Source organism: Mobula birostris, chromosome 8 (assembly GCF_030028105.1).
Source record: "Mobula birostris isolate sMobBir1 chromosome 8, sMobBir1.hap1, whole genome shotgun sequence".
Lineage (NCBI taxonomy): Eukaryota > Metazoa > Chordata > Chondrichthyes > Myliobatiformes > Myliobatidae > Mobula > Mobula birostris.
Window position 1 is genome coordinate 88,445,335 of NC_092377.1, and position 14,197 is coordinate 88,459,531.

Here is a 14,197-nt window from a genome sequence, read left to right on the forward strand (position 1 = left end):
TTGTACCCCCAAGCCCTTCTGTTCCATTGCACTCCCTAGTGCCTTACCTTTGGTAGTACAAGTCCTATTTGATTTTCCAATATGTGTACTGAAATCCATTTGCCACTCCTTGACCCACATCCATAAATGATCACGATCCCCTTGTAATCTATGATAATCTTCTTCACTATCACAACATCTCTTCATTTTGTGTATCTGAAAACTTACTGTTAAAGCTTCATGCATTCACTTCCAAATTATTTATATAAATAACAAAAGTCCCAACACTGACTCTGTAGCACACCACTAGTCACCGGCCTCCCTTCTGTGGACCACACTCTGCTTCCTTCCTTTGAGCCAATTTTAAATCCACCTAGCTAGCTCTCCCTGGGTTCTGTGGGACTTAACCTTCTAGATCAGCCTACCATGTAGGACCTTGTCGAAAGCCTTGCCAAAGTCCAAATAAGCAACATCTACTGCCCTACTTTCACCTTCCTTTTTGGTTACTTCTTCAAAAAATTCCCCAAGATTCATCAAGCACGACTTTCCATACACAAAGCCTCGCTAACACATCCTAATCAAGATCTGTCCTTCCAAATACTGGTAGACCATGTCTCTCCGAATTCCCTCCCGTAACTCCTGATGTCAGGTTTACTGCCATGTAGTTCCTTCGCTTGTCCTTTAAACAGTGAAACAACATTAGCCACTTCCACTCTTCGTTGACTTCACCATTGGCTAACAGAAAGTTAAGTATCTCTGCAAGGGTCTCCACAATTTCCTCTCTAGCCCCCCTGTGGATTTATCTTCCTTAATGCACCATAATGTTGCAAATACCTCCTCCCTTGTAACACGAATGCCCTCCAAGAATCTCTACCTGTTTCCTTTATTCATTGTGTTCTTGCATTGAAAGGACTTCTTCCGACACCTCCCACACTGGATCCAGCAGCACTCCATCATGAATGATGCAGGGAATTTCCTCATTGAGACGTGCGATGAAGCGGTCTCTCGAGATCTCAAGCAACAGTTGCTCCTGCTGAATGGACGTTGGAGGGAGCTCTTCGTCAAAGTGAAACACGTAGGTGTTCGGTGTCTATTTTAGTTTCCTTTTTGGAAATGTTAAGCCATAATTCGGTACATAGTGTCACATGAAATCCTATGATACCGATGAGAGAAACACTCTGTCAGGTTTGTGCTCAATTCATAGTCATGAAAAGTGAGGCATTTGTTTTCCTTTTTTACTCAGGATGAGGAAGTTGTTACCCCTCCTGTGTTTCCATTGAATTGAGTTGGTTTCTTATTGTCACGAGTAACGAGATACAGTGAAAGGCTTGTGTTCGTGTGCCATCCAAACAGATTATTCCATACATAAAAACATTGAGGTAGTAAAAGGGAAAACAGAATCCGGTATAGAGTGTTACAGTTATAGAGAAAGTGCAGTACAGGTGAACAAATAATTTGCATGAGATAGATTGGGAAATTAAGAGTTAATCTTTGAATGTATGAGAAGTCTGTTCAAGCGCCTGTTAAAAGTGGGGTAGAAGCTGTGCTTATTTAGTAATATGTGCTCTTGAGCTTTTGAAGAAGAGTGACAAGGGGGAATGATTGGGGTGGGAGGACTCCTTGATAATATTGGCTGCTTTCCTGAGACAGCTGGATAATATAGGTAGAGAGGGGCGGCTGGTTTTGTGTGATAGACTGAGCTGTGCTCCCAACTCTCTGTCACTGCTTTCAGTCTTAGGCAGAGCAGTTGTCATGTTGAGCTGTGATGCATCTGGATAGGACTCTTTCTGTAGTGTGTCGGTAAGAGCCACTGGGGACATGCTGAACTACCTTAGCCTTTTGAGGCAACAGAGGCATTGTTGTGCTTTCTTGGCTGTAGCATCCATCTGGCTGAACCAGCACACGATGTTGATGGTGGATATTTCAGCCGTTGTGCTTCTTTTCAGTCAAGTAGCTTGTTGGATCACTTCATCTTGCCTTAAAATGCCAAGCAGGTCATTGGGACTGGAGTCACATATATTCCGACTGAGAGGTGGGGGTCTGCCTCCCTGGCCTGAAAAGATTTGGTTGGCCACAATCTGGCAGCATTCAGGGGAAGAATCGGCGATCCATTTCCCATTAGAGGAATCCTGGAAAATGATCAGAAACACAGATATTAAATCAGAGAGCATCTTCTCAAATGAAGGGTCATAGAAACTGGAGCACTGTTTTCAAAAGTCTGGTAGGGTGTAAATTGTTAAATTGGTTTATTACTGTCGCAGGTACTGAGGTACAGTAAAAATATTTGTTTTGAATGTTATTCATGCATATAATTTCATCATGTCAGTGTTTCGAAGTAGTACAACGGAAAATACTAGCAGAATGCAGAACATCTTGTAATAGTTACTGAGAAGGCACAGTAAGCTGGAAGGTCATAACAAGGTAGATTTTGAGGTTGAGATGTCAACCAGTGACTTCAGTTTGGACAATGATTGATCCTTAGATTAGGAAGTCAATGCATATGGACCAAAGACAGATAAAAGGAGTTGAGGTACTCAATCGAACTGAGATCAGTTCTCAAAAGGGAAGATTGTGAGGTTAAACCAATAACTAAATCAATAGCAGACAAATACCAGTAAAGTCATTACGTTGTTTTAGAAAACAATTTGCAAGCTGGACTCCGGTGAATTGTGCATCTTGTACATTTTTACCTTATTCTTATTTTATATTCTTTAGAAATCTTAATAGCTTCTACCAGAAGCATGTCCAGCTCTTGGCTCCATCCCTCCCCCTCCTGTCTTCTCCTATCATTTTGGATCTCCCCCTTCCCCTCCCACTTTCAAATCTCTTACAAGCTCTTCCTTCAGTTAGTCCTGACGAAGGGTCTCGGCCGGAAACGTCGACTGTACATCCTCCTAGAGATGCTGCCTGGCCTGCTGCGTTCACCAGCAACTTTGATGTGTGTTGCATGACATATTGGTGCTCTGTAGGATCATGTGATGCAGCGTAAACTATATCTCAAGAACAATTAATTTTACTGTTTCATCATGCAATAAAACTGTTGACATCTTAAACTGTTAGCTTTGAAGTTGCAGGATATGCACGGTTGGGAAAGAAACTCTCAAAGCAGCATGACACCTGACAGGAAATAAATCTGTGTTTTTAGCAGGCACTTCTGCCTCTTTCCAATCAGAATTTCTGCCCATTTTCCAAAGAGCAATCCAATGTTCTGCTCCTCAACTCCCACTGTCTTCTCGTTACAGCTCAATAATCTCTGAGCATCTGTTAGCTGTGCTATGAGCCTCCTACCTAACTTGAGTGTGCAGCATTACTCCCAGCCGTTTGATGCTGTGTCCTTGTTTTGCAGTATGCACGGGCAGACGAGGTGGACAGACTCAAAAAGGAGTATCTGGATGGCGTGTCTACTCTGAAGAAGTTTGTGGACTCGGCAAATGAGAAACAAGTCTCCCCTGTGGATGTCTCCTTCGTAAACATTAAGACTTACATTCAAGATATGGAGGTATAGCATTCCATCGATGGGAAAGGGATGATTTTCAACATGGCACCTGGGTGTAAAACTGGAATTCTATCAAAAGGGATCTCACATGGGTCTGTAACAGCTGGTTGATCAGTCTATGCCCAGGCAGCAATTTAACAATCTAATTTGGGGTCTTCTCAAATGGTAAATGAAGAATAGATTTTTAGTGCTGTTCCAGCCAGAATGCGGTGAGAACTAGAGGGAGAGAAACCACTTCATACAAATGGCTTCCATTTGGTTACCAGAGATTCACAGATTTGCCCTGATCCAATTCATAAAACACTCCAAAATAAAAACATCTAAAATAAGGGATACAAATTCACTCTCACAGAATTTATGTAGAATTTTTTTCAACTCAACTTCTGATATTACAGAAGGTGTAAATTTACCTTATGTAAAATTGTGACGTGGACGATTTTCTAGAAATGCAAACCTTCTGTAAAGTGGGTGTTGTCTGTACCTTGATGATTACTTTGTGCGTATGTGAGTGTTCGTTTTCATTCATATGAGCATTGGTTCAAAAAGCCCGTCTTTGTAAATATAACACATTGAAGAATCTCCCAATGGCAGCAACAGAGTGCACATTCAGTCCAGTTCTCAATGACAGTATACGTTTCTATCATTCATGCCATGTCAGTTTTGGAATTGATTTATTATTGTCAAATGTACCGAAATAGAGTGAAAAACATTTCTTGCATACTGTTTCGGACAGATCAGATAATTACACAGTGCACTGAGGTAGGACAAGGTGAAACAATGACAGTGCAGAGTAAAGTGCAACGGCTCCTTAGAATGTGCAATACAGGTAAACAATAAGGCGCCTGATCATAACGGGGTGGACTGTGAGGTCCAGAGTCAAGTTTATCACACTAGGGTGCCACTTAATACACTTATTACTGTGGGGTAAACGTTGCACTTGAGCCTGGTGGGATGTGCTTTCAGGCTTTTGTATCTTCTGTCTGATGGAAGGGGGAGAAGGGAGAATGAGAGAAAGGATATGAAGACACCTAGCTGTTGTTAACTGGTCTCAATGTCAATGTGGCTGTTGATCAAACTGGATAATAATGTGAACACTGTACGTGCGCTGAAGCAGAACGTGAGATCTCTGTAGGTGTGCTCTCTGCCCCATAGCTATGCCTTATTTCATTGACTATTTACAAAAGGAGCTAAGTGCTAGCTATCCTTCACAAACTCCTTCCTTTGTGCTCTGCAGGTAATAAAGCAGAAAGTGCCAATAATGGAAGCACAATATAAAGTGGTTTCCAAGACAGCCCAACAGTTAACAAAGGACACACCGCAGGATGAAGTGACGCAAATGCTTGCCACAATGTCGACCATTAAAGATCAGCTGATAAAGGTGAGAGTGCCCTCCAAGCTAAGAGGCCAGAGCAACACCAGAGATTCTGCAGAGGCTGGGAATTCAGAGCAACGCACATCAAATGCTAGAGGAACTCGGCAGGTCAGGCAGCATCTGTCAGAGTGGAAACAGTTGATGGTTTGGGCCAAGACTCTTCGTCAGGACTGATGAAGTTTAAGATGAAATCTGAAATTTAGTCAGCATATTTCCGGTGTATGAGACTGGAAAAGAACGGTGTTCATCTAACTATGGTCAGACAAACATCCACTCCGTTTCTTTCTCTGGAGATGTTGCCTGAACTGCTGAGTATTTCCAGCATTTTCTGGTTTTATTCTCTTCTGATCTGGTGTCTCTCTCTGTCCAGTTTGCTTCATTTGACCAACTTCAGGCTAATGGGACACCTAGCCATTTTACCTCTCCAGGCAATGTCACCATCTGAATAGCGCGGACTGCATGCAGTTCTGAATAGTGCAGTGTGCACACTGTTCTGAATAGCACGGTCCGTACACTGTTCTCTGTCTCATGTAACCTCACTTGGCATCGCTGTCTTTGCCATTGAAACTCACACTCGTTCCTTAATCAGACTTTATTTACTTGTGCACAGCATGACCCCTGTCACCAACCTGGTCAAAAGTTTGAACAAAGAAGCACCAATTTTATACAGAATTGACTTGTGATACAGACATTAACCAATTGGTAAATTTGTTCAAATTTGAATGATTAATCACCAATCTCACTACAATAATACAGGTATTAGAATCTCCATGTTAAAGCCCAATTATATTTGAGGCTTAGTACCTGACCAATGGTACGTGTCACCCTAGAATCCTTCGTTTTCATCATTATGGGGTCTCGGTATGCCAAATGGCTCTCTGTCATCCTCTGTTGTGCAAAGGGAAGCTCTGCTCTTCAAAGACCTCCCTGAAAAGACCTCACTTGCCTGGGCTGACTGCACACTATCTGTAAACTATCCATGCCTGCACATGATTCTAGTTCTTGCTTTGTCACATCTTCCATATCGCTCCCTCCGTATTGCTTTTTCAATTGCACAGTAGGTCTTCCCTCAGTCTTGCTCCTCTCACAGAGCGATTCATCCCTTAAATCATCCTCATCACTCCAGGCATGGGCGACTGAATGGTGGCTAGTATTCAATGATAGGGAAAAGTGAAAAGAGAAAAGATATTGGAATTCTTATTAACAGGGGAAATTGATGGAGATACTCAAGCGAATCAGACAGTATTGTGGAAAGTAAACATTTCATTCTGATGGCCTTACTTCAGATTGTTGTCATGAGATATTAACTCTGTTTCTGTCTCCCCTGCTGCTGCCCAAGCTGTTGAATATTTCTTCTATTCTCTGTTTTATTTAAAGTTCTCCATTTAATGCTAATTCTTCAGTTAAGCTTTGATTAATAAAGGGCTCACCAAATCGCACAGAGAGTGGGGAATTGCAATCCGATGATGGAGCTCCGGTCTAAAAGTGTGGTTAGGCCACACTTGGAGTACTGTGTCCAGTTCTGGTCGCCTCACTATAGGAAGGATGTGGAAGCATTGGAAAGGGTACAGAGGAGATTTACCAGGATGCTGCCTGGTTTAGGGAGTATGCATTATGATCAGAGATTAAGGGAGTTAGGACTTTACTCTTTGGAGAGAAGGAGGATGAGAGGAGACATGATAGAGGTGTACAAGGTATTAAGAGGAATAGATAGAGTGGATAGCCAGTGCCTCTTCCCCAGGGCACCACTGCTCAATACAAGAGGACATGGCTTTAAAGTAAGGGGTGGGAAGTTCAAGGGGGATATTAGAGGAAGGTTTTTTACTCAGAGAGTGGTTGGTGCGTGGAATGCACTGCCTGAGTCAGTGGTGGAGGCAGATACACTAGTGAAGTTTAAGAGACTACTAGACAGGTATATGGAGGAATTTAAGTGGGGGGTATATGGGAGGCAGGATTTGAGGGTCGGCACAACATTGTGGGCCGAAGGGCCTGTACAGTGCTGTACTATTCTATGTTCTATGTTCTATGAAACCTGACCTATGACTGGAGTAGCCACTTCTCCACACTGACGTTCACAGGATTGGTGGATCTGTTCTTTTGCTTAACGAGATATTACAAGGTAAAATACTTTTGCTCTTGGGTCAGTTTTACTGTCCACCTGTAGATCACTTTGTTCAAACATTTCTTCAGTCCTTTGACCCTAATGATTTACACATTGTTCTAGATGCTTTTATTTTAATGGAAATGGAGAACGAGTGAAAACCTCCAGTAGAGTGAGATACTTCCTGTATCTCAGAGCCTGAATCAGTTTCATATCACCGGCATGCAGTATGTCGTGAATTATGTTGATTTGCAGCAGCAGTACATTGCAATACATAATTAAAACAACTATAAATTAAATAAGAAATGTATGTTAAAATAAATAAATTAAATTAAATTCTGGTCTGCTTCACAGCTACAGAATATAACCATATAACCATACAACAATTACAGCGCGGAAACAGGCCATCTCGGCCCTTCTAGTCCGTGCCGAACTCCTACTCTCACCTAGTCCCACCGACCTGCACTCGGTCCATAACCCTCCATTCCCTTCCTGTCCGTATATCTATCCAATTTAACTTTAAATGACAACATCGAACCTGCCTCAACCACTTCTGCTGGAAGCTGGTTCCACACAGCTACTGCTCTCTGAGTAAAGAAGTTCCCCCTCATGTTACCCCTAAACTTTTGCCTTTTAACTTTCAACTCATGTCCTCTTGTTTCAATCTCCCCCATTCTCAATAGAAAAAGCCTATCCACGTCAACTCTATCTATCCCCCTCATAATTTTAAACAACTCTATCAAGTCCCCTCTCAATCCTCTACACTCCAAAGAATAAAGACCCAACTTGTTCAACCTTTCTCTGTAACTTAGGAGAATGTCCCAAGACCACTGATACTTTGTAGATGTTTCTGTCAGCTAGGCTCTAACAAACAGATTAATGAGCTACTAGATGAACTTCTTTCCTCTTCTTTGGAGAGTGCCCTAGGCTGCACCTCAGCCTGCAGTTGCAAGCCCTTTTAGAGCTACGCTTTAGAAGAGGAACCTGATACTGCATTATTCTCTCAGCACTGTCTCTTTGATTGTGCAGCCTGTCCTCAGTCCTGGCCCTCTGATAGTGCAGCATCATCTCGGTGCTGTCCTTGCCACTGCACACTGCTTGGCTGATACTGGACTTGAGTATCAGCCTGGATTATGTACCCTTGACCCCGAAGAGGGGCTAAGCTCATAACCAGTTCGTTTGGATCTGGACACTGTTGCATCTTGATGCTTTGTGATCCAGATGTTCTTTGGAAGTCAAGAGTGAGGCTCTTACTTAAAAATTTACTGCTTATGATCCTCTTATCAAGTGTTACAAGAGCAAAGAAGAAGTGTCAAGACAACAAAGAAAAGACCGGACTTGCCAGAGTAATCATGGTCATTTCATACTTCAACTAGAGATAACACAAATTCCAGTGATAACCATTAACCCATTGAGTAGCCAGATTCATGCAGTGTGTTACCTTCTACTGTAAGCTAAAAGGTTTCTAGAAAAATACAGAAGCAACTATAGCATTATGACTGAAAAATTCACTGAACAATTGCACCTGCATAGGTGATTATATAAAAACATAAGCAAGATAGGAAAGTTAAACTACAAGGAAAATAACAATTCTACACCGCAGTCCAACAACGCGTTTAATGAAATGTATGCTAACGTCCAGCTAGTAATGGTTGTGGAGGGATGTGGAATATTCAACAGAGATCATATAGTTGGTACCCAGCTGGTGTCTCTGTTCATTTCTTGTCTGTTCTGCTGTGCAGGTTCGAGAGCGCTGTCAAAGCTTACTCCTGGAAGCTCAGCAGTTGCTCAGTCCCGTAGACGAGCTGGAGAAGCAGATCACTGCCTTCTATGAGGCAGCGAACAGAGCCAGTCAGATCACCTCAGCTACTGATGCTGAGGACCATTCTGCAGACGTCTTCAAGATGCAACACCAGGTTGGTCAACATTTTGCCCGGGCTCAGCAGAGCTAGGTGACAAGTTTTTGTAACTCAAATATCTCCCCATTATTCCCCTCTAGGAGCTGGCGAGCTGCCAAGAGGAGTGCAAAAAAGCTGTGTCTATAGCAGAGTGGAACTTGCAGACCGTTCAGAAACTGATCAACTCCAGTAAGGTGATGATGCACCTGGACTCTTCTCTGCTTCAGAAGAAACTCCTTCAGATTCAAGCTGCATCCCAGGTGAAACTCCAATTTTTCCTCTCATAATTTCGTACAGCTCTTTCAAGTCTCTTCTCAACCTTCCCCACCTCCCCTCGTACCCCATCTGCTACTCATTTTTATGCACACGTTCTTTCTCTCACTCTCCTTTTTCTCCCTCTGTCCCTCTGAATATACCTCTTGCCCATCCTCTGGGTCCCCCCCCCTTGTCTTTCTTCCCGGACCTCCTGTCCCATGATCCTCTCGTATCCCCTTTTGCCTATCACCTGTCCAGCTCTTGGCTCTATCCCTCCCCCTCCTGTCTTCTCCTATCATTTTGGATCTCCCCCTCCCCCTCCAACTTTCAAATCTCTTACTAACTCTTCCTTCAGTTAGTCCTGACGAAGGGTCTCGGCCTGAAACGTCGACTGCACCTCTTCCTACAGATGCTGCCTGGCCTGCTGCGTTCACCAGCAACTTTGATGTGTGTTGCTTGAATTTCCAGCATCTGCAGAATTCCTGTTGTTTTAAATTCACTACTGCGAAGCCTCTTCCGGTGATGCCTACACCGAAGAAGTTTAGATCCTCTCTTCGATGGGAGTTCAGTGAAACCATCTCTCACTGCTCCCCATCTGTAATTTCTTCGGCTCTTCAACTTTTCGACCACACTTTGACTCAGACTCGCTATCACAGCCATATATCCTTTCTTGGAACGTGCCTCCGTCGCCAACTTACTCCAGTTGGCTTTAGGATTCGTTTCCAAGCCTCTCAGTTTGGACCTTCTGAGGATCCCAGGTTATTGACTCCCACATTTTATTGACTCTGCCTCTCGCCGCTTCTCCCGTTAAGCTCTGAAGGCGACTCTCTCCACCATGAGGAGGTACTTGGTGTCCCTATCCCAGACCCTTCCACGCCTTCGGGACAATTTCTTCGCCGTCTGTAATGGTCCTACCCGTTATTTCATCCTCCGTCGGATTCACGCCTGCAATCGCTGTTTTTTTGACTTTGTCATGTTAGGCAAAGATCGCAAGATCCTACATCTACGGACTCCAGAGCCTGCCGGCCCCGACGCTAGCAGGCATGAACTTCAGATTGCCATTGATCTGGGCGGCTCCAACACCTCAGGGCATATTCAAAACCCGGACTCCAGCAACGACCATGGGCACCTTCACAGCGATTGCGCAACCACCAACTGCGACTCCAGCCTTGAACTCCAGGCCGGGTCTTTATGTGCTGCTGTTGTGACTCCCGTCTCCCCTTCTCCCACCACCACTCCGCAGCCCCGTCTTCCTCAGATCCCACCGTCAACTCCTGGGCCCTCAGAGGCTCCATCTTCCTCTCACCCCAACCCTCCCCTCTCCACTGACACCCCCAGCCTCCCCCCTTCCCCCTCCCCCCTCTGATCCCAGCTCTCATCCATGCTGGGTCTTTACCATCCCCTCCGACCTTCAACTGTCGGAGGCAGAACGCTCTGTTCTCAGTAAGGGCCTCACGTTTGTCCCCCTTCGCCCACACCTCAGCGAGTTCCGTGTTCGCCATGATGCGGAACTTTTCTTCGCCGTCTCCGTCTTCGAGCCTACTTCTTCGGCAAGGACTCTTCCACCCCCACCGATGACCCCTTCTCCCATCTTCAACCCTCCTCTTCTTCATGGACACCCCGCTCTGGTCTTCTGCCTGCTCTGGATCTCTTTATCGCTAATTGCCGACGGGACATCAACCGTCTCGACTTCACCGCACCTTGTCCCCATTCCAACCTCACTCCTTCCGAACGCTCTGCTCTCCACTCCCTCCGTACTAATCCTAACCTTATTATTAAACCCGCCGATAAGGGGGGTGCTGTTGTAGTCTGGCGTACTGACCTCTACCTTGCCGAGGCACAGCGACAACTCGCGGATACCTCCTCCTATTTACCCCTCGATTGTGACCCCACTAAGGAGCACCAGGCCATTGTCTCCCACACCATCACCGACTTTATCCGCTCAGGGGATCTCCCATCCACTGCTACCAACCTTATAGTTCCCACACCCCGCACTTCCCGTTTCTACCTCCTACCCAAGATCCACAAACCTGCCTGTCCTGGCCGACCTATTGTCTCAGCTTGCTCCTGCCCCACCGAACTTATTTCTGCATACCTCGACACTGTTTTATCACCCCTTGTTCAATCCCTTCCGACCTATGTTCGTGACACTTCTCACGCTCTTAAACTTTTCGATGATTTTAAGTTCCCTGGCCCCCACCGCTTTATTTTCACCATGGATGTCCAGTCCTTATATACTTCCATCCCCCATCAGGAAGGTCTTAAAGCTCTACGCTTCTTTTTGGATTCCAGACCTAATCAGTTCCCCTCTACCACCACGCTGCTCCGTCTAGCGGAATTAGTCCTTACTCTTAATAATTTCTCCTTTGGCTCCTCCCACTTCCTCCAAACTAAAGGTGTAGCTATGGGCACCCGCATGGGTCCTAGCTATGCCTGCCTTTTTGTTGGGTTTGTGGAACAATCTATGTTCCGTGCCTATCCTGGTATCTGTCCCCCACTTTTCCTTCGCTACATCGATGACTGCATTGGCGCTGCTTCCTACATGCATGCAGAACTCGTTGACTTTATTAACTTTGCCTCCAACTTTCACCCTGCCCTCAAGTTTACCTGGTCCATTTCCGACACCTCCCTCCCCTTTCTAGATCTTTCTGTCTCTGTCTCTGGAGACAGCCTATCCACTGATGTCTACTATAAGCCTTCTGACTCTCACAGCTATCTGGACTATTCCTCTTCTCACCCTGTCTCTTGCAAAAACGCCATCCCCTTCTCGCAATTCCTCCGTCTCCGCTGCATCTGCTCTCAGGATGAGGCTTTTCATTCTAGGACGAGGGAGATGTCTTCCTTTTTTAAAGAAAGGGGCTTCCCTTCCTCCACTATCAACTCTGCTCTTAAACGCATCTCCCCCATTTCACGTACATCTGCTTTCACTCCATCCTCTCGCCACCCCACTAGGAATAGGGTTCCCCTGGTCCTCACCTACCACCCCACCAGCCTCTGGGTCCAACATATTATTCTCCGTAACTTCCGCCACCTCCAACGGGATCCCACCACTAAGCACGTCTTTCCCTCCCCCCCCCCTGCATTCCGCAGGGATCGCTCCCTACACAACTCCCTTGTCCATTCGTCCCCCCCATCCCTCCCCACTGATCTCCCTCCTGGCACTTATCCGTGTAAGCGGAACAAGTGCTACACATGCCCTTACACTTCCTCCCTTACCACTATTCAGGGCCCCAAACAGTCCTTCCAGGTGAGGCAACACTTCACCTGTGAGTCGACTGGGGTGATATACTGTGTCCGGTGCTCCCGATGTGGCCTTTTATATATTGGCGAGACCCGACGCAGACTGGGAGACCGCTTTGCTGAACATCTACGCTCTGTCCGCCGGAGAAAGCAGGATCTCCCAGTGGCCACACATTTTAATTCCACATCCCATTCCCATTCTGACATGTCCATCCACGGCCTCCTCTACTGTAAAGATGAAGCCACACTCAGGTTGGAGGAACAACACCTTATATTCCGTCTGGGTAGCCTCCAACCTGATGGCATGAACATCAACTTCTCTAACTTCCGCTAAGGCCCCACCTCCCCCTCGTACCCCATCTGCTACTTATTTTTATGCACACATTCTTTCTCTCACTCTCCTTTTTCTCCCTCTGTCCCTCTAAATATACCTCTTGCCCATCCTCTGGGTCCCCCCCCTTGTCTTTCTTCCCGGACCTCCTGTCCCATGATCCTCTCGTATCCCCTTTTGCTTATCACCTGTCCAGCTCTTGGCTCTATCCCTCCTCCTCCTGTCTTCTCCTATCATTTTGGATCTCCCCCTCCCCCTCCAACTTTCAAATCCCTTACTCACTCTTCCTTCAGTTAGTCCTGACGAAGTGTCTCAGACTGAAACGTCGACTGCACCTCTTCCTACAGATGCTGCCTGGCCTGCTGCGTTCACCAGCAACTTTGATGTGTGTTGCTCTTCTCAACCTTCTCTGCTCCAAGGTTCACAGCCTTAAATGGATCTATGGTTACTTAATTCATTGTGTTTGCATTTATATCATGCTTTTCTCAACCTTAAAGTGCTTCACAGTCCATTAAATATAGTCCATCCTTCTCAAGGGGACATAGACCTGTGCAGAGAAGTAAAGGGGCGTTATCCCCCTGGCTTATAATGATGTCTCAATCAATAGCCTAAGCAGTTCAGCCCTTCAGTATGCTACTGACTACAGGTTCCTGTACTGCATAATGTGATTGCCACTTTTGAACAATGACTGTAAGTTACTTGGGATGCTTTGGGAGACACAGATTGCTCTTTCATAATCATTCATCCTGTATGGCATCCTCTGACAGGACATGGTGGAACAGGGAACGAAGTGGAGGAAGCATATGGAAACCAACAGCAACTTACTGAAGAGATTTGAAGACTGCAGGAAGGAGCTGGAGATGGTCCTGCACTCAGCCCAGACAGCCCTGCTGGAAGAGGGGAACCCTGAGCGGCTTCTCACAAGGCACACGGTGAGGATTGGGTGTTCTGGTGAGACCTGGCTACAAGTACCGTTCCCGTCCTGTCGCTTAGGGAACTGCAACAGGAGAACTGTCCCAGAACAGGTTCATAAAGAATCAGAATCAGGGTCGGGTTTAATATCCCCAGCCTATGTCAAGAAATTTGTTGTTCTGTGGCAGCAGTACATTGCAATACATAATAATTATAGTACGTATATATATCAAATAGTTAAATAAGTCGTGCAAAAAAAAATAGTGAGGTAGTGTTCATGGGTTCAATGTCCATTCAGAAATCAGATGGCCGAGGGGAAGAAGCTGTTCCTGAATCATTGAGTGGGTGCTTTCTGGCTCCTGTACCTCCTTCCTGATGGTAGCAATGAGAACAAGGCATGACCTGGGTGATGGGGGTCCTTAATGATGGATGCCGCCTTTTTGAGGCATCACTCCTTGAAGATGTCCTAGATGCTATAGCGGCTAGTGGCCATGATGGAGGTGACTGAGTTCACAACTTCCTGCAGGTTATTTTGATCCTGTCCTGTGCTGTAGCCCCTCCCCCACCCCATACCAGACAGAGATGCAGCCAGTTAGAATGCTTTCCACCTGAC

The 14,197-nt window shown here is 45.6% G+C and overlaps 1 protein-coding gene across 9 annotated transcripts in view; it reads left to right on the top strand.

Annotated features, from left to right (window-relative positions):
- syne1b (spectrin repeat containing, nuclear envelope 1b) overlaps positions 1 to 14,197 on the top strand; it is a 500,086-nt gene that overhangs the window by 125,947 nt on the left and 359,942 nt on the right. For all 9 annotated transcript variants that reach the window (XM_072265605.1, XM_072265607.1, XM_072265609.1 and 6 more), the window contains 6 exons: positions 890 to 1,054; positions 3,326 to 3,478; positions 4,710 to 4,853; positions 8,691 to 8,864; positions 8,948 to 9,106; positions 13,440 to 13,604. In XM_072265605.1, the coding sequence (XP_072121706.1) occupies positions 890 to 1,054; positions 3,326 to 3,478; positions 4,710 to 4,853; positions 8,691 to 8,864; positions 8,948 to 9,106; positions 13,440 to 13,604 (960 nt within the window). The remainder of the gene's footprint in view (positions 1 to 889; positions 1,055 to 3,325; positions 3,479 to 4,709; positions 4,854 to 8,690; positions 8,865 to 8,947; positions 9,107 to 13,439; positions 13,605 to 14,197) is intronic.